Source organism: Lissotriton vulgaris, chromosome 11 (genome assembly GCF_964263255.1).
Source record: "Lissotriton vulgaris chromosome 11, aLisVul1.2, whole genome shotgun sequence".
In the NCBI taxonomy this organism is placed as follows: domain Eukaryota; kingdom Metazoa; phylum Chordata; class Amphibia; order Caudata; family Salamandridae; genus Lissotriton; species Lissotriton vulgaris.
In genome coordinates, this window is record NC_141699.1 from 346945193 (window position 1) to 346968873 (window position 23681).

Below are 23681 nucleotides of genomic sequence, written 5' to 3' on the forward strand. Positions count from 1 at the left end.
CTCTCCCACGCTCACTGGCGGTCAAAACGAAAGGGTCGCTCGCTTCTTCCTCCGACCTCGGAATTGACCAAACTTGCTCCGTAGACGGGGAGACACTCCGGTTTTAGATTTCCCCTTCAAAGACGAGAGAAACACCCAGTATACAGTTCCAGCAGACATGAATTGATCCTACCGTCCACTGCTAGAAGGTAGAAGTAGGTTAATGGCCCCACGCGCCACCAGAGAACTAATATGTTCAACTGCATGATGAGACTACCCCCTGCCCGCCAAAGCATTTGACAGCACACTAAGAAGTCTTTTGCTTTTTAATACCCATGCTCATCCATTTTTGATTGAGCATCTTACCTTTGGCGATTTTGCCAATAGGTACACGAGGATTTAGGATAGGGTGTGCCTTTTAGGGGGCCCTTACCGTCCATCTCCTTGTTTATGGTCCTGATGAATACCGGGTACTCACCCCCATGGTAGAAACATGTTGACCAACACACCAATACACATATAGAGATACTTTGGCCGTAACTTCCCTCTCAGTATCTCGCCACCCCTTTTAACATGGTCCAGTTGCTTTAAAATAAAATTCACATATTTATAAGCTAAACCAGGACAATTTTTAACATTTTTTTTTGCACTTACATTCACAACCTGCTCCACTGTACCTCAGGTGTTGAAGCACACCCTGGTGACGCTAGGCCACCAGGGTGGACCCCGATGATGAAGCATGTCACCACTAAGTTGGTGAGTGAGGGGTTTCTTACAAAAGGATGAATCCTTTCCTTTTATCATTCAAAACACCCCATTAGGAAACCTTCAGTTTTACTTCTGGTGGTACTCCTCTCTTTGTTTAACTCACCACAAGTCATCACATTTTTCGTTTTCTCTGTGCATTTTCTTCCTGAAGCTACCTCTAAAGTCCATACAGGATATAATCCTTCTACTAACATAGAGTGTCTCCATTTCTTCATTTGTTTATCTCTTGTCTCTTTTGGAAATCTGAGATAAAATGTACTCTAGTTTCTGTCGCTTCTAGGTCTATCTCGCTCAAAAGCCTCAGTTTCTCATGCTTCGTACTGGGTTAATCTAGGTCTAGGATTTATTTCATTCATGCGTGTTCTCAAATTGTATAAAATTCTACCATTAAAAGGTACCATGTTTTGGAAATGCCATAACACCATCATCTTTTGTGTACTCTGTCCAGTTTTATAACCTCGCACAAGTGTGATAGCCCCTTTCTACCATAATGTATGATGCAGGCGTATTTGGTGGAGGAATAATAATGACTTCTCTAGTTTTAATAGTTTTGTCCTTTTCAAAGAAATTCCTAATCTTTTTACATAGCGTCATTTTCCTTTCTCCTCCGTACATGATATGAGGTCTTCCCCTTATATATTGCTCGTGCGCAAAACCTAAGTACCTCCTATCAGGTCTGTTTCCTATAAATGTTGGGTCTAAACTAAGCATGGGCGGAAAATCCGTTCCGCTCGCGGATTTCACGGATTTTTGGTAAATTCGCAATCCGCGAGATTCGCGAATTTCCCGCAAAATCCGCGAGCGGAACGGATTGGGTCAAAAGTTCAAGCTGACTTTTGTACCTCTTTTAGAATGGCGCCAGCAAGCTGCCAGAGTCATTCTAAAATAGTTACTAAAGTCAGCTTCAACAGGAAGCTCTAATAGATAAAGTAAAGCAGGTGCTGCTCAAATTCAGTTACACAATCATTAATCACCCCAAACTTGGGGTGATTAATGATTGTGTAACTTAATTTGACCTTCAACTGGAGCACCTGCTTTACTTTATCTGTTAGTGCTTCCTGTTGAAGCTATTTCTAGCTATTTTAGAATGGCGCTGGCAGCTTGCCGGCGCGATTCTAAGTGGGGCTGAGGGCAGAAGGGCACAAAAGTGGGACAGAGGGCAGAAGGGGACAAAAAATGAGTGGGGCAGAGGGCAGAAGGGCACAGAAACGAGTGGTACAGAGGGCAGATGGGCATAAAAAACGAGAGGGTGGCAGTGATTAATCAGGCAAAAAAAACCCGCGAAATTGCAAAGCGCCTCGCGAACACCCGCGAACACGCAAAGCACCTCGCGAACACGCACAAATTAAAAAATCTGCGCGAATTCGTGAATTTTGCGGATTGCGAATTCGCAAATCCGCAAATTCGCGGATTGCCAATTCGCAAAATTCGTCCATGCTTTGTCTAAACGCCAAATATACTTTGTTCAAATAATTTTAATATGCAGCTACACTCAATTGTTTACTAAAGGCTTCATCAATACCAGTGCGTTTCTTATTTTTCGAAAACCAATCAGTGATTTGAATACAAATACATTTCGACCAATGATTGCACGTTTTTTCTCGTGAGACAAGTTCTCACGCTCCTGTACTCACCCTTCCTTTACAATTATTACCTCAGCTACATGCCCGCTGTCTTAACCAATACTAGCGCTACTCTAGGTGACGTCAGTGCAGCTCTGCAACTGACTCCTTCCTTTGCAAGTTAATACAAGAACTTATTTCTTTTCACTTTTAAATGCAATATTCATTAATTAACAACGTAAAAACATTTGCCACTGTGCCTAAGTGACTAAATTCAAAGAAAATATGATTTCTTTTACTGCGAGTAAATCCCTTCATACACTGCAAGAAGATCCCTTCCGCCTACTCTTCATACAAGCATCAGAGAACCTGTTACATCCTCGAGCTTACCCTTTCTAGGTGATATAAGGCCAAAGTTTCACCAGAGAACTCCTTTGCTATAATTTATTCACACATTTATACAGAAAATTCCCTAATCAGTGCTTCCAGTTTTACCTAACCATGTTTACTTCCTTAGGCAAGTGACCTCATTACAAAGTGGCTTCCATTTACCACCCGCTATTCTGCCCCCCGGGGATTCCAAAACAAACATAGTACAATACAAACAGGCTTTGGTTAATACATAAAAATCAATGCAAATTCAAAAATAATCCATACACGACTAACTACCTACCTTAACTAAACCCTAACCATCTCTCTGCAACCAAAAGAAATACTGATAGAGTGTGGGTTCACCTGAATGAATGAATGAATGAAATGAAATTTATACCGCGCAACTAAGCCCGTAGGCATCAAGGCGCCTAACCAAAGAAAATCATAAAAAGGCAAATCCAGAGCTAAGGATAGGCTTTGGCAAATAGCCAAGTCTTAAGAGCATTCCTAAAGGCTTGCTTTGAGGGAAGGGATTTAATCTCAGACGGCAGAGTGTTCCACAACCTTGAAGCCAAAGTTGAAAAGGCTCTGCCACCCCACCTAGCTCTACGGACACGGGGGATTGATAACAAGAATTTATTAGCAGAGCGCAAAGATCTGGAAGGGGTATACGGAATTAACAGATCCCTCAGGCCTCCAGATCTGTTTGTGGCCAAAGCCCAAACCTGCACAGGTTATTACCATACTCACCTGGGCCCATAAACATGTACACACAATGAACAGGTAAACGTACGCTTTAAACCAGTAGTATTTACTTTTAGGACCTCTACCTTTGACGTACCAATCCTAGTCACCGGTACCTAGAGTCCTAAGGGATCAAGGGAGTTAGCAAGAAAATAGGTAGTAAATAAACATTTGCACTCATAAAATAACCACAGACTCTGGAAAGATTTAAAAGCTTTAACTAAATATTTTCTTTAAATGTCAAAGTCCATACTACATTAATCAGAGATTGATCAATTAGAAAGAATAAAAACAAAGCAAGATGATGTGAAAGTATCATGAAACGTTCTTTAAACATTGGATTATAGGAAGGGTAAGGAGAGGGAAACAGCACAATGACATACCCATGCAACCTTATACTTACCAAGACTGGCGTGAAGATCAACCCTGGCCACGGGCTGGGATAAAGGACAGGACGCCCAATAGTGCAGTTGCCAACAGGATAGAACAGGTGCAGACCTGAATCAGGATAAGCATGGACCAAATTAGATCAGGACAGGACCACCGCAGGTCAGGACCGGCACCCACAGCTAAAGTGCAACGCCAGCGTCACACCCCGCTCTGCAGCTAACAGTCAGACCCCGATTGGGTTAGCGAATCTTCTCCCTCTGGAACGCCGATTGGGTTATCGAACTCCTTCCCAGAATCCCGATTGGGTTATCGAATCTTTTGACAAAGTGCTCCGCCAGCACTTCTGCTCTTGAATCTTCTGACAGAGTGCTCCGCCAGCACCTCTGCTCTCGATCGCCTATTGAGTGCGTTGAGTCAGTGACAGGTCAGGTATTCGGACAAGTCGGACAATCTAACTAGCTAAGCCTACTATAGATATACAATTTTCCAGGGCAGTGTACCACCCCTCAAAGTTGCAAATGTGTGTATTCCCTTAATTTGATTGGTCAAAAGACAAGGAAAGGTCCTCATACCATACCATTTATGAGGTCATGCTCTTCAATATTCAGATCGATGTTCCCGCCAATATTTTATTTTCCCATGCACTTTTATTCCACCCAGCAATGAATGTTCCAATAGTAAATACAATGTATAATTTAACATCCTCTTGGAGGTTCAGGAGGTCGAGTTCCCAGGAACATCTTCTAGCAAGTCTGGAGTTGGCAGGAATTCAATGCCATTGCGTGTAGACTCGGGTGAATTTGGCGCATGCCCAGTTTCAGGAACAAGATGGAACATCATTACACTCGATTGGTCAGAACACAAGCTAATAGCAAAGTCAAAGAGAAACAGTTTTAGAAACTTTTATAAATGAATGCAATGTATACCACTTATCTCCACTCTATTCCCATTACTTTATTTTAACTACAGCATTAGGGATTATGCAGAATGAACAACTTAGTAAAAGCAGCAATGCAAGCATTAACACATGAGAACATAGAGCAGCCATCTTTAGTTCTAGTGCGCAGAAGCAAAGTTTTCCCACCAAAGCAATAAGTACGTCATGTCACGTGAGTGTGACAGACGCATGCGCAGAAAAGTTCCCGCGTTGTGGTGGCCATTTTAGGGTAATCGAGTTACGGTTAGTAAAAGCACATTGAAAAGCTCCCCCTAGATACTAGAAATGTCGTGTGGTGCATTGTTAGTAAGACAAAACATGTTTATTAGTTTATTTTAAGAGGGCTGAGTCCAAGCAAGTCGCTTTACGTGCAGATCCTTGCTCCATGATACCCCCACTATCCTGAGCAAATTGGTCGATTTTTATGCCCAGATATATTGTGTCCATCCATCTGTAAATGAGCATGAAAATGCTGCATACTTAAGTAATATTACCATTGCCTGGCTATCGCGGGGGTAGAGAGAATTCCTGATTCAGCCCATAACTGAGGAGGAGATTAGGAATGCTATATGCCTACTTCCAACCGGGAAAGCACCAGGGGCGATGGCCTTCTTAGTGAGTTTTACAAGATGTATTCAGATTGGTAGGTCCCTCACCTGATGGACATGTATCAGGAGGCCTCGAGAGACACTCACTGTCACCCACTTTGAGAGCAGCACTGTTATTCATTCTGTTAAAACCAGATGAGGTGGCGGAGAGGTGTGACTCTCACTGCCCTCTATCATGGATAAATACCTACGTCACAATTCTTGCTAAACTCCATGCTACTCAATTGCAGCCACTGCTGCTTTTCTGCTATTGCTGATCATAATCTATGTACGTTATTTGCAGTTTTGCATCAACAAGACTCCTCGATCCAGGCTGCGGCATTATTTCTGTATGCCACTAAGGGGTTCCATCCAATGGCTGTATAGGTTTGCTGTGTTGGCTAGAATGGAGATGCCACAGACCATTCTGTGCTGGATTTGATTGTTGTATACGGATCCCATCTCCTGGGTCTGTGTGAATGGCAACAGATCAGATCCATTATACATTCACAGAGTGATGAGACAGGGGTGCCCAACATCCCCAATTTTGTTCACCCGAGCACTGGAGCCAATAGCCTGTATCATTTGGCAGAGACACTCAGATGGGCCCCTGCGAATTTGTCAATGCCCATATCATTATATTTGGATGATGTGGTGGTGTATGTGAGAGACCCGTCTACTGATTTGGCCACAACAGTTCGAGAATATGTAAAATATGAATGGTATTCCGGGCTGAGTATTAATTGGTCTAATCTGTTATTTTTCCTCTAACCCAATCCATGAAATACATGCGCTAGAATATCCACTAGAATGGTGTGTTGATTTCCTAAAATACTTGGGGGTGTGGATTCACCATGACCCGGAAATCAAAATCCAACAAATGCAACCATCTCTAAATTGCAGGATCAGGCGGTTCATTGGTCCAGTCTCCCCTTGTCGCTGGCAGATAGGCTAGAAAATATGAAGTTGGTTGTAATGCCCAGATTTTTTTATTTCTTTACTAATATTCCTATCCCTTTGATGCAGACGTTCTTTAGGGCACTCCAATCCTGCATGACGACTCTGGCGTGGGCTGGTAAACAGCCTCGGATTCGCTGGCAGAGCAACACACTAGTGGGATTCGGAGTGCCAGATTTTTTTTTTTTTTAATATTTTTATTGAATTTTTTTACAACATATAACATATACTCATCAGCGCTTTGTTGTTACAGGGTAGTAGTTCAAAACTGGCTGTGCTGTTTGTGGACCAATTTCGGCTTACGTACGCTTGGGTGCCCCCATCCACTGTCTAAATTATCTGTGCGCGCAAGCTCACTTTGCACATTATTGGAACCACCCCCAGCACCACATGCTGTCAGGGACTATCCAGAACTATGTGGGGAACACAGTCAGGGACTTGGGCAAGGACTGGGAACTGGGTAGAAGACATACACAGAAAGGAGGAGTACAGCACTGCCTAGGATCATACAGGGAGTCAGAGTAGAAAAAGAGGATCCAAAGGGGAAGCCTGTACAAGTGAACAAGATGGGTAAGACTCAGAAAGGAAGGGCACTCACAAGGCAATTTAGCATTCAGACTAACTACACCCAGGACTGACGTGCAAGAGATCTATACAATACAACATTAACAATAAAGGGGGTGTGGGGTAAAGCACTCAGGAGCTCCACATAAGACTGAAGCTCAGTAAGTTTCTTACCCACAATTGCTGTTACAGATACTGACTGCAAATACCCACATGTAGGATATGCCTGCAAAGACAGGGTCTGTAGAGCTGATACCTATGGTGATGTTATAAATGTAACTCAAAGACAATACTCACAGTGAACAAGAAACACCACCTAGGTAGCCAGCTGTGCCCACGGATCCTGGCGATCAAACAGGAACGCGCAAGGCAGTAACAGCAAAGGGGTAGAACTAAACACAAGCACAATAGAAAAGGAGCTAGCAAGGAGGAGTGCTCAACAGGAAAGGAAGGAAATGACAGGGCACACTTGGCAGAAAGCAGGTACACACATTCAAGGCAACAGAAGCAAGAAAGCAGAATAGAAAGAAGGCAAACTAGGAACTGGAACCAAGGAATTGGGAAGAAAGGCAGGGGCTGGAAAGGGATGTACAGAAGGGGAGGCTACAAGGGTATACTAGAATAGTGCAGGTTAAGGCATCAAGAAAACAAAATAGCATGAAAGGCAGTGCGGGGGCAGGAACAAGAATTAAGCTACGGCTCGAATCAAGGTAACACTGCAGACAGTGCTGGTTCAGGAACAGAAATTACTAAAGCTTCAGGAGTCAAGGTAGCACTGCAGGCAGTGCTGGTTCAGGGACAGGGAATTACCAAAGCTACAGGAGTCAAGGTAGCACTGCAGGCAGTGCTAATTCAGGTACAGGGAAATTACTAAAGCTTCAGGAGTCAAGGTAGCACTACAGGAGTGCTAGTTCAAGAAACAGGTCATAGCTACAGCTCAGGAGTCAAGAGAACACTGTAAGCAGTGCAAATCAGGAACATGAAATAGCTGGATCCCTGGAACAGGAACAAAGAATAACTATAGCTCAGGAACTCAGGAAACAAGAGCACTGCAGGCAGTGCTAATTTAGGCACAAGGAATAGCTATAGCTCAGGAACTCAGGAAACAAAGTAGCACTGCAAACAGTGCTAATTCAGGAGAAAGCAAACTGCTGCAGTTCAGGAACAAGGAATACTAAGGCTCATGGGGTCAGGGTAGCACTGCAGGCAGTGCTAATTCAGGAGCAAGGAAAACAGCAACAGGTCAGGAACAAGGCATAACTAAAGCTCAGGAAACAAGAACAGCAAAAGCTCAGGAGCACTTGAAACAAGGATCAGTCTTACCAATAAACAGCTACAATGACCAACCTTTGCCTGAAGGTAGCTGGGACTTAAAAGAGCTCACAGTAATCATATGCATCAGGTGTGAGCAGGCTAACAGCAGCCAGCCACAGGTGAGCTGAACTCCTCCACCCATCCTTGGCCTGCAGGGGTGGAGACAAAGCAATGAGCAGGGAATTCTGGGTAAAGGAGTTTCATGCATGAGTAGGCTGGCTTCAAGTATAAGCAGGCTGGCTTTCACAAAACCCGGCATGGATTGGGAATGGAGGTCAATAAGTGTCCAAATGGCTGGAAGTCAGGATATGCATGCAGGGGAGGGTCTAGAAGCTTATTAGAAGACTGGAAAGTCCCACTATGTGGCCCCCTGGTGGTGGGTCGAGAGCATAGGGAGCGAATCATACTGCACTTGAGTATGATGCTGCTCTTGCCATCCCTCTCAAAGACATATTACCATATACTCCCATGAAAAATGCATTTAAAGAGGTTAGCTCACTCCACAGCACAACGAAAGCCTGGCAGGCACTCGCTACGCGAGTGGGCCAAACTCCACAATATGTCCTGGCATTTCCATTGTTGCATCATCTGTCCCTATCTGTCACACTGGAGCCTAGAGTAATCACTATATTACCATAAGCAGGATTGCAGGAGATGGGTGATGCCTTTCTTGGGGGATCCTATATTATGCTCACAGATTTTCCTGGAGATCGTGGTCACATCCCCCTACGCGCCTTCATATATTATAGATTGAGAGTGGCCATGAAAACATAAGACCCATCTTTTCCGCAAGAACTGGTAATACTGGGGTCCCTGCATTTATTAGTCACATATCCAAATTGTAAAAAACGTATCACCAAACTATACAGTGCCTCTCAATGTGAAAAGGATGGGTCTACTGACTCTGCGTTTGATAACTGGAACACTGTGTTGGACAGCTCACTGATGCAGGCTGATTGGGAGCTCTGCTGGGTCCTCTCTGGGTAAACTAACCTCCAATTACAACCTGGGAATCATATATTTTAAATAGCTTCAACAGGCCTACTATAGTCCCCTCCAGCTGCACAGATTCAGGTTGTGTTTGTACGCGGCCTGTGTTCGCTGCGGGACCACTTCAGCGGATTTCCTACAGCTGGCATGCAGCTGTGGCCGAGTAGCCCAATACTGGTCGCAAGTCATGCAAACTCTAATGGGTATGATAATGAAACACGTTGATTGCACCCCGAAAGTGTGGGGTTTTTTTTGGGGCTTATAAAGTTGTTTAAACCTACAAACTGGAAATTTGTATCACTGTACTAATGGCTAAATGTAGAGTGTCAATGTGCTGGGGCTGGCGGCGGGCCTTTAACTTGCGGAATGGCTTCAAGATATGGCGTACTGCAAAGCTCAATAAGAAACCTATGTAGAGGAACTTCCACAGGCCTCAAGGTCAAAGGACTTCTGTGGTCCATATGTCTCTTACCTACTATCTAATGCTGAAGTCAATTCGGATCGAATATTGCCATCTGTAGCACCGTGTACATGGGGGGAGGGTTTACAGGCGATCAAGTAGACACATCCCTTCGACAAATGTGATTGAAAAATCGAATACACATGAATATGGATTTAACTTATTAGAAGTAGAATTCATTTGGGTAGATGATATATGAATGCACAGGAACCATTGTATGTTATGTTTTCATCATGATCAATTGTATGTTTTATAATTTGATTTCTCTTTAAAGAAAGAACACCTGGAGAGCTTGAAGAAGAAGACTGCCCAATTTTACGACCAGCTAAAGAAGAGGTTCCTCAGTGACTTCCAGAAGAAGAATGCACGCTGGGTGAGAGAGCACAACGTATTCATCAAGTCCTTGGAGAAGGACGCAAAAGCCAAAACCATGACCTCTGGTCAGATTCCAGCCGCCAAAGGACAACGCCAAGTTCTCCCCTAAAAAAAAGTAGAGAAGGTACCTTGACGGCTCAAAACGATTCGTAAACCTTCTCATCAAGACGTCAGTCAACCTCTTTTTTCCTACTGTCATTTTCATACAGTCTACCGTCTTTTCTTTGGTCTCCAGCCAGAATGACGAAAGAAAAACATGGACTAATTGAGAAGTTACACATTAAAGTGGATCATTTCACAGTGACCCTCAGACAGTTTTCCGAGTCTGAACAGTTTGTACTAAATTTACTAAGATATAAAAAATATATTGTTGGCATGTCAAGCGTGCATGGAACATCTCATCTGAGTATGTTTTCAGACACTAAAAATGTAGTAGATTTTGTATGTTACTTTTGCCTATCCATTGTTCATGCCTTAGACTTCAGGAATTAGAGGGTATGTTCCAGTACTGTGGTGGTCAGTCCCCAAGTTTGTTGCATGAATTCTGATTTCCAAACTGCCTACGATGTGATTGCAAGTCTACACAAATAATTGAGCGTACCATATTGTATTACGCATCTTTGAAGCAGTCTTGCTATCTTGAATGACCTACCTGCCCGTTGGCTTTTTGTTTCACTTTTTCATTATTTAACATTCTTTGCTGCCTTTCATAACTAACTTCTATGTCTTTCTCTTCAAACTCCTTAGGCCTGCATGAAGAGCTGGCTCTTAATTCCAATGATACCGGTATCTCCTGGTCTGTCCGTATCATAATTACAAATCGGTGGATCCAGTGTTTTCCTCTGAGATTTCATTTTCTGAAAGCAGGTGAAATCACTGCGAGGAAATTTAGGTGGGAAATGGGGAATTACTGGGGGTATTTGGGCTGATATGCTGGATTCCTTGTGTATCTTCTCATTCTTAGCGAGTGCCCCTTGATGTTATCAGTACTTCTATTGTCAGTAACTCAGAGGAGCATGGCCTGACTGGTCAGCCAGGCAAGCGGGCAAACCCCCGGGAGGTGGAGTCCCAGGACGCCAGTTTTGACACTGGAGACCGGTTTCGGCCCTCAGGAGTGGTGGTGCGTGTTTCGAAACCCTGCAGCAACTTGAAAGAGTTGCTCTGGTTCTAGCGCGCATTGGGACGTCTGCACATGGGGGCTGGGGCTGTTTTAAGTACCCAGTCCATCCCTGCAGGGGAGTAGGGAAGAGTACTGGCCCATATGCAAGGCCACTCATAACGAGGTGCAGCCTCACCACGAAGATAGGCATGCTGTGCATAATTCTTTATTGTATTTACATTATTTTTTTATATGTCGAACAAAAGCTTCCTTGCATTTCCTCCCTCTGCTTCCATGTCCAGTTTCTGTTATTCTTTGTCTCCAGTAGGAGACAGGAGTGCTAGTTCTCCGGTTAAAGTACCGTTTTTTCAGCTGTTTTTTTGTAAAACATGACCAGGGCCCTACCCTGCTCATTGCATCTTCAAGGGCTCCACAATTGTGCCCAAAAACCAGGCTCTTGTTACCAGACATCACTGTACACTCAGTGTACGAGGCCTGCTGTGTGGACTTTCAAACGGCCAGTATGTCTGTTTTGGCAGTTCTAGATGTTTTCCCCGATATATCCCTGAGGTTAAAAAAAGGTGTTTATGTCTATTTGCAGCAAAGCACCTCACCGTGAAAACTAAGTCACAATAGTGCGCAGTTTCCTTTTAGGAGTGCTCAGAAATTAGCAGAAGCTTTACAATGGAAGACTAGCTGGGCAGAGGGCGATAGAGCAGCAAGTCTGTTTCTTGCTTTTTGTTACCTTTCACAGGTTCTGGAACTTTCCTGCGCCTTCCAGATCTGCCATTAATGCCTCCTGTTTGCATGAGGTCAGGAGACAAACATTAGGCCTAAGTGAACACATTGAAAAGCACCTTTCAATTCCAGCCGGAGTACTTGCTCAAAAAATTAATAAGAACATTGCACATTCAGTCCGAGCCTTCCTTCTGGCCAAGTAGTTTCTTTTTATCCATTCAGGAAACAACATCAAGTGCACATCCACGGGTTTTAGGCATCATCAAAGAGGGCTCTGCTTAGAAACTCGCATATTACATCACTCATGACCTGTTCTATGATGTCATTGATAAAAGCACTGCAACATCTGAAATGACATTGATTACAAGACTGTGCATGGCAAGGATGTGAGTTATAGTTATTTTAGGGCAGGGGTGTGGCCTGGTAAGATGGCCACCAGGATGCAGTTTTCATAGCTCCTTTCCAGGGCCAGCTATATCCTGCATAATCCTGTGCATCTTCTAACTGTGGCATGGAGGAGAGCTGCTGCAATCCGAAATTAACCTCGCCGCAGCCTAGTGAGGGCCTGAAGATGCACCGGGGCTGGGTGAGCCAGTGTTGTGGCCGCAAACTATGGTCGCAGGTGCCCCCCCACCAAGGGTGGAGACTCTTGCTGGCTGTGTCTCTGTGAGCTGTGTGGGGATACCCTGCTGACCTGATCGGTGCCACGGAGGGGGCCATTTTATGGGCAGTTGGCAGGATGACACCAGAGCAGCAATTAGGACACGAGGTGTGATGGCGACCTAGTGGTAGGGGGTGGCTGCAGCATAGAGTACAGCTCTCCTGCAGAGATCGAGGCCATTGCTCACCTATACAGTGGGGAAAGTGAGCCACTGGACGTGCAGCCCCAGCGGTTCCTGGATGGAGCCAGACATGACCCGCTGCTGACTGTGGAGGGAGGGCCCGACACAGGCCTTGTACAGGACCTGTAAGACAGGGATGTCCCTTTGTTGGTCTTTGTTGTCATGCAATGGGCTCCTGACTGTGCTGTGCCTGCCCCTCCTTCCTGACACTGGAGTTGGCGGAATGACAGAGGGGACAATGAGTGCTTGAGTCGGCGAGATGGGCCCCAAGTGACACTCACTGCCCAGACTCTACACATCTTTGCTGTTAGCTGGGCCTGCTGAGACCTAGCAGAAGAGAGGGCGCCAAGCAGAGGTGGAGTGCCGATCCTATTGATGGTCAGAATTTGGTAGGTGATCTGAATCTTACGTGGGCCCATCAATGTTCACCTCGGAGGCTGAACTGTGGGTGAGGAGGCTGGGGCTTGGCAACCTCCCTGTCCCCCTATGGATCCTGAGATAATTTCACAATTCTCACTGGCAGCTCTTATGCAGACGGAGGCAGCAGGAGGATCTCTCACTGGATTTCCGACAAAGTAGCAGCCCGTTGTGTGCACCTGGCAAACAGGAGGTGGTGACTGGGTGCAGTGCCTCACTCTCTTGAAAGGACAGTGGAGTGGGGTGGGGATGCAGTTGAGAGAGTGGCAGATCCTCCCCCACTTTGGGACACAACTCCTCCCCTCCCTCGTGGGTGCATAGAAATGGCGAAGGACAGATCACAGTGCAGCACTATGCAGACCAAAATGGATCAATTTACAGCCCTGGTGACGAGTGCCGGAGGGGGCACACCGCGGACTGAATTTGGGGTGGGGAGGGGGTGGTGGTGGTGGTGGTGATGATGACTTCAGGAGCCTCAGGGTCCCACGGGTGTTCAAATATTGCCTTTCATCAAAACATCCAGTTCTAATGTGCAAGCTAAGATCAAAGCACTCTCACAATGTCAACTTGCTGTGTGTTGACCCCCCCAGAGGTTTGCAGAGTGATCGCTGGCCACTGAGCAACATGTGACCAAGCTGCAGAAGGAACAGGCTGCCCATAAGACCATGGTGACAGATCTCTCGGCATGGGCCCTTGGGATTGAGACCAGGCTGGAGGATGCAGAGGGGTGTTTGTGGAACTGTAATCTCTGCTTTGTTGGCTTCCCAGAAGGAGCAGAGGACCAGACACCGGAGCTCTTCTTCAAGCACGGAGTTAAATCCACAATTCCTACTGCAAAGCTCTCTCTGCTATTTGTGATTGAGAGGGAGCACCAGGCCCTGGCAACGGAGCTGCCCACAGAGGCTCTGCCTCAAACAGGGATTGCTAAAATCCACAATAATATAGACAAAGACGCGATCCTGCAAGCAGTCAGGTAAACTGGTGACTAACTTCTAGAACCATGTGATCCAAATCTTCTCTGATAACACGCATAATGTGCAGCAAATGTATCAAACATCTAGGGGAGAAAAGCCAAAGCTAAAAGCAAAGGGATGAATATTCATGGTGTTCTCCTAGGCAAAGATCAAAATAATACATTAGGGACGGATGCACTTCTTCGCTATACCGGAGGACGTTGGACGTCTAGAAGTGGTTGGCAATTTGAGGGGATGGCCATACACTTGCGTCAATGCCTTGTCAATTAATCAATCAATCAAGCATTTGTATAGCGCACTACTCACCCGGAGGGTCTCAAGGCGCTTGGGGAGGGGGGGATCCGCTACTGCTCGAACCGCCAGGTCTTGAGCTGCTTCCTGAAGGCGAGGTGGTCTTGGGTCAGGCGGTGGTGGGTTGGGAGGGAGTTCCAGGTCTTGGAGGCCAGGTAAGAGAAGGACCTTCCTCCTGTGGTGGCTCTTCGGATGCGGGGGACGGCGGCGAGGGCGTAGTTGGTCGATCGAAGCTGGCGTGTGGGAGTGTAGAAGTTGAGGTGGCTGTTGAGGTATCTTGGGCCTAGGTTGTGTAGGGCTTTGTCTGCGTGGGTGAGGATACGGAAGGTGATTCTTTTGTTGACCGGGAGCCAGTGCAGGTCTCTCAGGTGTCCGGAGATGTGGCTGTGTCGGGGGATGTCGAGGATGAGTCTTGCTGAGGCGTTCTGGATCCGCTGGAGTCTCCTTTGGAGTTTGGCGGTGGTTCCAGCATAGAGGGAGTTGCCGTAGTCCAGTCGGCTGGTGACGAGGGCCTGGGTGACCATCTTCCTGGTCTCGGTGGGGATCCACCGGAAGATCTTGTGTAGCATGCGCAGGATGTTGAAGCACGACGAGGAGACGGCATTGACTTGTCTGGTCATGGAGAGGGAGGAGTCCAGGATGAAGCCCAGGTTGCGTGCGTGGTCTGTGGGTTTGGGTGTGCTGCCCTGGGCAGTGGGCCACCAGGAGGTGTCCCAGGCGGAGGGTGAAGAGCCCAGGATGAGGACTTCCGTCTTGTCTGAGTTCAGTTTCAGACAGCTGTTCATCATCCACTCGACTACGTCTGTCATCCCTTCGTGTAGGTTGGCTCTGGCGGTGGCGGGTTCGTTGGTGAGGGAGAGGATCAGCTGGGTGTCGTCGGCGTAGGAGATGATGTTGAGGTTGTGCTGGCGGGCGATGGCTGCGAGGGGGCTCATGTAGACGTTGAAGAGGGTGGGGCTGAGCGAGGAGCCTTGAGGAACACCGCAGATGACTTCGGTGGCTTCTGATCTGAACGGGGGGAGGCGGACTCTCTGTGTCCTTCCGGCAAGGAAGGAGGTGATCCATTCTAGTGCCTTCTCTTGGATTCCGATGTTGCTGAGGCGCTGCACTAGGGTGCGGTGGCAGACAGTGTCGAAAGCCGCCGAGAGGTCCAGGAGGATGAAGGCCGCAGTTTCCCCGTTGTTGGGCAGGGCTCGGATGTCATCGGTGGCTGCAATAAGGGCGGTCTCGGTGCTGTGGTTGGCCCGGAAGCCGGACTGCGAGAGGTCGAGGGATCCATTCGTCTCGAGGAAGGCGGCAAGCTGATTGTTGACGGTCTTCTCGATGACTTTGGCCGGAAATGGGAGGAGCGAGATGGGGCAGTAGTTTTTGAGTTCGGTGGGGTCAGCTGATGGTTTCTTCAGTAGAGCGCTGAGATGGCGTGCTTCCAGCTCTCTGGGAAGGTAGCGGTGTCGAAGGAGGTGTTGATGATGTCCCGCAGGTGGGGTGCGATGGCAGCGTCGGCCTTGTTAAAGACGTGGTGAGGGCAGGGGTCGGTTGGGGATCCGGAGTGGATGGAGTTCATCGTTCGGATGGTGTCTTCGGTGGTGGTCGGGGTCCAGGCGCGGAGGGTGGTGGTGGGGGTCGTTGGTGCGGTCATAGGGTGCGTCGGTTGTGTGCTGAAGCTGTATGTCTGCGATCTTGTTGTGGAAGTAGGAGGCGAGGGAGTTGCAGAGGTCTTGTGATGGGGTGATGTCGTTGTTTCCGGCATTGGGACTGGAGAGCTCTTTGACGATGTTGAAGAGTTCCTTGCGGTTGTGTGCGTTGTTGTCCAGTCGTTCCTTGAATGCGGTTTTCTTGGTGGTATGGATCAGTTGGTGGTGTTTTCGGGTTGCGAGCTTGAGGGTGGTCCTGTTGTCTGGAGTAGGGTCTCTGCGCCAGGCTCGCTCAAGGGCACGGCAGTTTTTCTTGGAGCTCGAGTTCGTCGGTGAACCAAGGTGCTTTCTTACTGCCGGGACTGCTGGGCGGGGTCCTCAGTGGGGCGAGGTTGTCTGCGCAGTTGCTGATCCACTTCGTGAGGTTGCTGGCGGCCTGGCTGGGGTTCGCAGAGCTGGTGGGAGGGGCTTGGCTCAGGGCTGCGGTGAGCTGGTCGGCTGTGATCTTGTTCCAGTTTCTGAGTGCGACCTGTTGCTGGTGGTTTGAACACAGAGTGCTCGCTGGACTGAACAAGACAAGGCCTTAGTAGATTGGCCTCCTGGGTGGTGGTGTGTCAGGCTGACACACTGGACCTGGAGCGTCAGCAGGTTGACAGGGCAGAGGCGAGAGCACTGGTGGAGGTGGGGACGGACAATAACTCCAAAGAGAGCTGTTCTGAAGTGGTGGGAGAAATGCTAGAACTAGGGGAGTCTTAAAGTACACAGACAACAGGGTGACACTTTTTTCATTTCAGATGCAGCAGGGCTTGGTATGCTGTATAATGCTTGGCTGATCTCCTGCACCAGTGTTTACAGGCGCATACCTCGGACAGCCATCTGGAATGTCTTAATTGAATGGGTTGGGAGTGTGTGCAGTAGTTTGTCTGAGGGTCGTAATCACTGTTTGAATTGTTAGCAGAGCAACATGTCCGGTGCAGACAGGAGCTAGCCCTCCATTTACTATTTATTGGAGGTGTTGAGTTGGATGAATGTGGTAGGGACAGTTACAGTTTTGATTTGAGAGTGCAGAATGGTGGTTGGATTGTGTGCAGTGTGGGCTGGCAGGAGTAGATTGGGGGCACGGGGAGCACTGAGGTGGCTATGTTAGTGGCTGACACAGGGTAACAGATTTGTGAAAGTGTGTAATGCACTCCCTTTTCATATTTTTCGTCTATTAACTAATCAATATGCATTAGTGTGCTTCACTGGAATGCATGCTGTCTCACATGCAACTCATTCATGTATTTCATAGGATCAAGTTACTGAACTGGAAACCAGTGTGCACAATTCCCCCAAAAATCAAAATCAACAATCTTTTCACTTTCTTCACAGTTTATATTTACACTTTTTCTTTTTACATGCACGGTTTAGTAACTCAATACTCTATGTTGACAATCACATATAGCGATACTAAGGTGTATATATGCGCAAGCATATACATGTAATCCGCATTCATGCGTTGACATGACATACAATTGTGTTTCTTATGCCCAATGCATTTCGGGACTAAGTCCCTTCCTCAGGGGTGCGATTGTATATCAATCTTGGAGAACCGATCTCCGTAGTGTGTATTCTTTCTTCCAATGTTCTGTGGTTCTTCTTCCTCCTCAGCCCGATATTACTCATGTCTGTTTCTCAAGGCTGTCATCGCTTTTCGCAATGGAAAATATACGCAAATAGTCACAGACACAGGGTAACGTCACCACCCAGAAAAGCAACCGGGTAATACCATTAGGTCCCTGTCATAAGCTGCCGTTTGTGCGGTCAGGCGGGGGGACGGGAGGGAGGGGGTTTGGTCAGGGGGGTAAAATGCAAGTTGGGCTACCATGCTTGGACATACTAGAATGATGGGTGATGGGTAGGGTAGCCCGGAACAAAATGGTACTGCTCCATAGATTCCTCTATACCGTGCAAAACTAACTTTGTAGCATCCCGAAGCCCAAACTCACTGAATTAAACAGTCTTCTGGTGTCCCTGGTATGGGCATGCAAAGGAAGCAGGGTTAAATTAGAGATTTTGATATTGGACCTAGAGATGGTGGGCTGGGCTTCACAGATCTGCAAATGTACTACATAGCAGGAATGTTACAATACGCATCTCATTGGTGTGCAAAGGGAGTGAATGGAGAAAATAAATTGTTGGACGTATGGGCAGATGTGGAGGATTTTCCAAAGTACTTAATGCAAGGCGCTAGATTCCCAAGCACCTGCCCGTTTATGGTTCGGCAGGTAGCAAAGGAATTGGTGGTCATCCATATACTGCACAGAGCACCCTATGACAGAATGCTCCCTATTCTGTGGCTGCGACCTTTTCAGCAGATACAATACTTAATGAACCTGCCACAGTAGATTGAGGGAGGCTGTACCATGGCAGGGAAACTTTACCTCAACAGTACTTTTATAACTATGGGGCATGCACATGATCTGTTTTAGGTAACAGCAAGTCATTTCTTACAATTTTTACAATATGCTAAGTTGTCCCTCACTGCTTGGGAGATCTGGACAGATTTCCCAGTGGAATCACAGGCGTTAACCATGCTGCTGGACTCTGGATCCAGTATTGGCTTGATATCTTGTGTTTATAAAGCTCTGAAGAGAGACAGACATGTAGATATGATGGTAGTAAGAGACAGATGGGCAACATTTTTGCCCATGCCACTTATGGGCACAAAGAGAAGAGAGTCTATGCCCAGGTCAGGGAAGTGGCCTGTAAAACATGATTTAAGCTTACGCAATTGTATTATGTGCACACCTTACCTAGTTTAAACTTTAACAGCTGCACAGAATCAGCCCCTCGCAGGAGCTTGCGCTAGATGCAGGGCAATCTTGACAATGTTTCTTCACAGGACGTGGGTGCGTCATAGAATACAGGAGTACTGGAAGTGGGTAGTGCGGGTACTTCAGAGTACTACACAACTGCATTTGGATGAGTCGGTTAGGCACTTCCCACCAAAAGGAGAAAATAAAATGGGACACAGGTTTTACCCCCTGTGGTTGATGCTTGCTAGAGACTCTTGGCCATACACTGGGCACAGCACAAGCAGCTGGATACACATAAAAATAATTGGGAGAATTGTGGTAGAGCGGAGGATGAGACTAGTACTCACGGACAAACAGGCAGAGCAAGACTTAGAACTACAGGGGATATAATTGTCCCCTAGAGAGCACTAAGCTGTAGGAAGCGGTCTGCCACCTTGGACTCTGATGATGGCACTCCAAAATCGGGGTACAGCCTGAAGAGACTCAGACAGACTGCGAGTCATAGATATAGATTTGTGAGAGGCGGCACCACTGACCCACTAATCCTCTTTTTATGGCTGCTGCCGCATGAAGATGTAACCATTAATACAATACACATATGTCTGATTCACACAAGGAGTTGGGCCTGTCCTCTCCTTCTTCCAGGAGCTGCTGTGGGGACCCTGAGGCTGTATACTCATTAATGTTTGTCCGTAACAGCTGCTTCGTTTTTCACAGTTTCTGCTTGTAAATGTTGGTACCTGTTGTACTTTATGCTTCTCAAAAAGGGATAAACACTACTGGTCGATGGAGCTGGACCGAGAGAGAGTGAAAGACATGTCTCACAACTCCAGTAAGTGGTGTGTATGATTCCTCAGGCTGCGGGGGCTAGGGAGGGGGGGGGGGACATGCATACCCTGCCAATGTATCCTAAATGTAAGCAGTCTTCTACTCATGCCTGTACTGAACAATTCTCAATAAAGAATTTACCAACAACAAAAAAATAGTTACTTTAGGGAACGATTTAGAATTATTTGAGATAGCTGTAAATGGGGAATTTCAGCTGCAACATCCCTTTAACCTATTTATATTTACATATATTACCTACTGGCGGTCGCCAGTACGTAGTTATAGTTACCTCCATTAAGGCCACTGAGCTGCCACTGAGCTGCGTTGCAGAGAGGTGTAAAAAGGGGCGTGGCCTCAGAACACCTCTCTGCAACGCAGCTCCCTGGCGCATAATGGAGGTACCTGGTGGGCTAGCTGGCCGCCAGGGGACCTCAGGATTCAAGAGTACTTAATCCCCCAACTTAAAACACACCACAAGGCGCGTTTGCACAGTGGTGAATGTATGGGGCGGGGCCTAAGGTGATATGTGTGCAAACACGCCCTGTGGCGTGTTTTAAGTTGGGAAATTAATTCCTCTTCAATCCAGAGGTCCCCTAGTAGTCAACTAGCCCACCAGGAACCACCAGTAAGCGCCACTGAGCTGTGTTGCAGAGTGTTGTAAAAAGGGGCGTGGCCTCTGAATGCCTCTCTGCATCCCAGCTCCCTGGCGCATACTGGAGGTACCTAGTGGGCTAGTTGGCCCCTAGGGGACCGCAGCATTGAAGAGGAATTAATTCCCCAACTTAAAACACGCCACAGGGCATGTTTGCACACATGTCACCGCAGGCCCTTCCCCCTTCCTTCACCATTGTACAATTATTCCTCTAAAATCAGTCAAACTAGGAATTCCGTTTTCTTCACCTGTTATCTGGAGAGAACTCAGTGCTGCATCTTTTAGCCCAGCACTGACCCTGAAAAGTAATTTTAAGCGTACTTGCCAGTAACTTTTATTTCCTTCCATAGGAATCCATTGTGTGGGTTTCACCAGAAAAGTTTCTGTGTCGATTTTTGAAACATACAAAAATTCCTATAAAATCAGCAGAACTACGAATTCCGATTTACTCACCTCTTATCAGGAGTGACCTCAGTGCTGTTTCTTTGAGCCCAGTACTGATCCTGAAAAGTAATTCTAAGCGTACTTACCATTAATTTGTATTTCCATCCATAGGAATCCATTGTGTGGTTTTCACCAGAAAAGTTTCTGTGTCGATTTTTGAAACATACAAAAATTCCTATAAAATCAGCAGAACTACGAATTCCGATTTACTCACCTCTTATCAGGAGTGACCTCAGTGCTGTTTCTTTGAGCCCAGTACTGATCCTGAAAAGTAATTCTAACCGTACTTACCAGTAACTTGTATTTCCTTCCATAGGAATTGTATGTGCGTTTTTCACCATTCTTTCGACTGTTTATAGGAGATGCACCCGTGCAGGATCCAGGATCCACCACTGAGTAAGAAAAAGTAACGTTAACACTACTTACCTGATAAGTGAATTTCCTCCCATGGGATAACATTGATGATTCTATGTGAAAAAGTTGTCAACATCGCTGCTGTGGATATCCCCCTCCTGTGCTGGGCCATAATGTTAATGGGTGTGGTCATGACAAGCTCAGCTCGTCATGAGCACAGAAGAGGTGTACCTCATAACAAGCTGAGCTCGTCATGAGCATCGAAGGGGTTAAAATACAAAAATATTCCTTAAAAATCACTACTGTAACCAAAACATTTTTACTCTACTGTTTACAGGATATATCCCAGGACTGAATATAGGATCTAGTCTTGTGGTTAGAAAAGTAATCCAAAAAGTAACTAATTGCATTTAACTTGAAATTCACATTGAGCTCAATGTTGCATTGTGTCTGAAATGGTGTTGCGCATTACAACAACTGTAACTACTGTATTTAAAAGTCTATTGCCTATGTGCAAAGTATTTAAACTAAAGTAATTCATTCTGAGAAAGTATATTTTGTAATGTATAATGTAATTATAATTTAAAAAATAAAATATCTTAAATAAAGTTTAAAACAATGTAGTAAATCAGTATCAAAAAAATAAATATAAGAATTAAAACATTTAAAAATTGTCATTTACAAAACCTTTGAAATTCACTGAAAAAAACCATAGGTTTCAGACATGTTATAGTTAGGAATTAACATTTAAAAAACCTTTGAAATTGACTGAAAAAAAACATAGGTTTCATTCAGACATGTTATAGTTAGGAATTAGCATTAAAACCCTTAGAGGGGAGGAGCTTCGCGGGCAACCAAGATGGCCGCGTGAGCTCGGAGCTCCGAAGACCCTCCGATCCTCCGTATTAATCCTGTCACATATCCTTATCGATGTTCGTAGAATATTGAAGGTGAACCGACGCTGACACGGGACCCGTTGTCCGATTTCAAATCCAACGTTCCTGGGCGCAGTTACACCGTGTGGAAGTTCGCGGACTGCAGTGGGACTAATATTCAGGCCGGGGCTGGCGGATGCGACACAGCCAGACGGAGGTGACGAGGCACGGGTCCGGCTCACAAAGGAGCTAGCGTAGTGGCGGAGTGAGCGCGTACCAGACGGAGTGCGGGATAACTAATCCCTGACGCAGGAGAACCGGTGAGGCCCGTTGTGTGGACGGACGAGGTGGCCCAGTGACCAACTATGGCTGGCAAGGTGGCCCCGATAAAACACAGCCTCGGGTCAGCAGGAAGACTACGTACTCGCAGTCCAACAACATGGAGCGCTACGCTCAGCCGAAGGGCTCGCCTGGTGCCTCCACGAGACCCAAGGACCTGCATCGGGAAGTGTCGCCTGAGGCTCAAGACCCCACGCTCCGCGACATAATGGGCGCCATTGAAGGTATGAAGGCCGAGATGCACCAGCAGCACGAAGTGATGGCGCACAAGGTGGACACTCTGGCGATTGACGTTAACCTGATCAGAGCGGACTTGGGCAAAACAAATGAGCAAGTCAAGTCGCTAGACATCAAGACTTCGAGCCTCACTACGGACGTCTCGGACCTGCAAACCGAGGTCCGGAACTTGAAGTCGGCCAACGACCTTTTTGCGAGGAGGCTTGAGGATTATGAGGGTCGGGCCAGGCGGCAGAACGTCTGCATTATTGGTGTGCCGGAGGGGGCTGAGGATTCGGCTGTGGACCTTTTCGTTGAAGACCTGGTCCAGAACCATCTAGCCCCTAAGGGACTTAGCAAGTTCTTCTCCGTGGAACGGGCGCACAGGATTCCTGGGGGCCGGCCGAAGGAAGGTGCCCCTCCGAGACCTATCATCGCCCGCGTGTTTAACTTTAGGGACCGTGACTCCATTCTACAGGCCTCAAGGAGCGGTGGGCCTCTGAAATTCCAGAACGCTGCCATTAACTTCTTTCCGGACTTCACTCAGTCCGTGCAGAAACGGAGACAAAGCTTCATGGGAGTGCAACGGCGATTGTGGGACATGGGCATGAAGTATGCTATGCTGTTTCCTGCAAAACTGAGGATCGAACATGGCGGCCGGGCTTTGTTTTTTGACTTGCCGGAGGTGGTGTCGGACTGGCTTGACACCTTACCCCAGCGGCGTGAAGACACCGAGGAGCGCTCAGAAGAAGCTACTGGTGGCCACGACCGGCAGGAGTGATGATTGGCTACAGGACTTTTTTGGACAATGGGTCTACCATCAGCTGTTTGGTTTGGTAATCCTGTACTCATGGGGGGGGCTTCCCCTGTACTTTTCTATTTGGAGGATGGGGGGGGGGGGGGGGGATAGGGTTACCTCCTTTCTCCTCGGGGGCTTCTCGTAGATTAGTTTTTTAGGGGCGACAGGCACACTGAGAGTTGGGTGGGCTTTTTAATCTGATGCAGGGGTGCAGGGTGGGGGGCGGACGGGTTCCTTGTTTTCGTTCTTAGGTTGAATTCCTTTTTTCTTTGTTTCCTTTTTGGCAAAGCCATTGGTGGTATGATTCTGTTCATGTAGTGGCGGTGCCCGTCGAGGGTGGGATGGGTGTGGATTTCGATGATGGGGGGTAGGAAATTGAATG

General features: G+C 46.9%; 1 protein-coding gene across 1 annotated transcript in view; it reads left to right on the forward strand.

Annotated features, from left to right (window-relative positions):
- The window catches only part of C11H5orf52 (chromosome 11 C5orf52 homolog), a 210403-nt gene extending 200295 nt beyond the window's left edge, over positions 1 to 10108 (forward strand). Inside the window, exon 3 of the mRNA XM_086942471.1 lies at positions 9899 to 10108. Coding sequence (XP_086798597.1) covers positions 9899 to 10108 — 210 coding nt within the window. The remainder of the gene's footprint in view (positions 1 to 9898) is intronic.
- The last annotated feature ends 13573 nt before the right edge of the window (positions 10109 to 23681 follow it).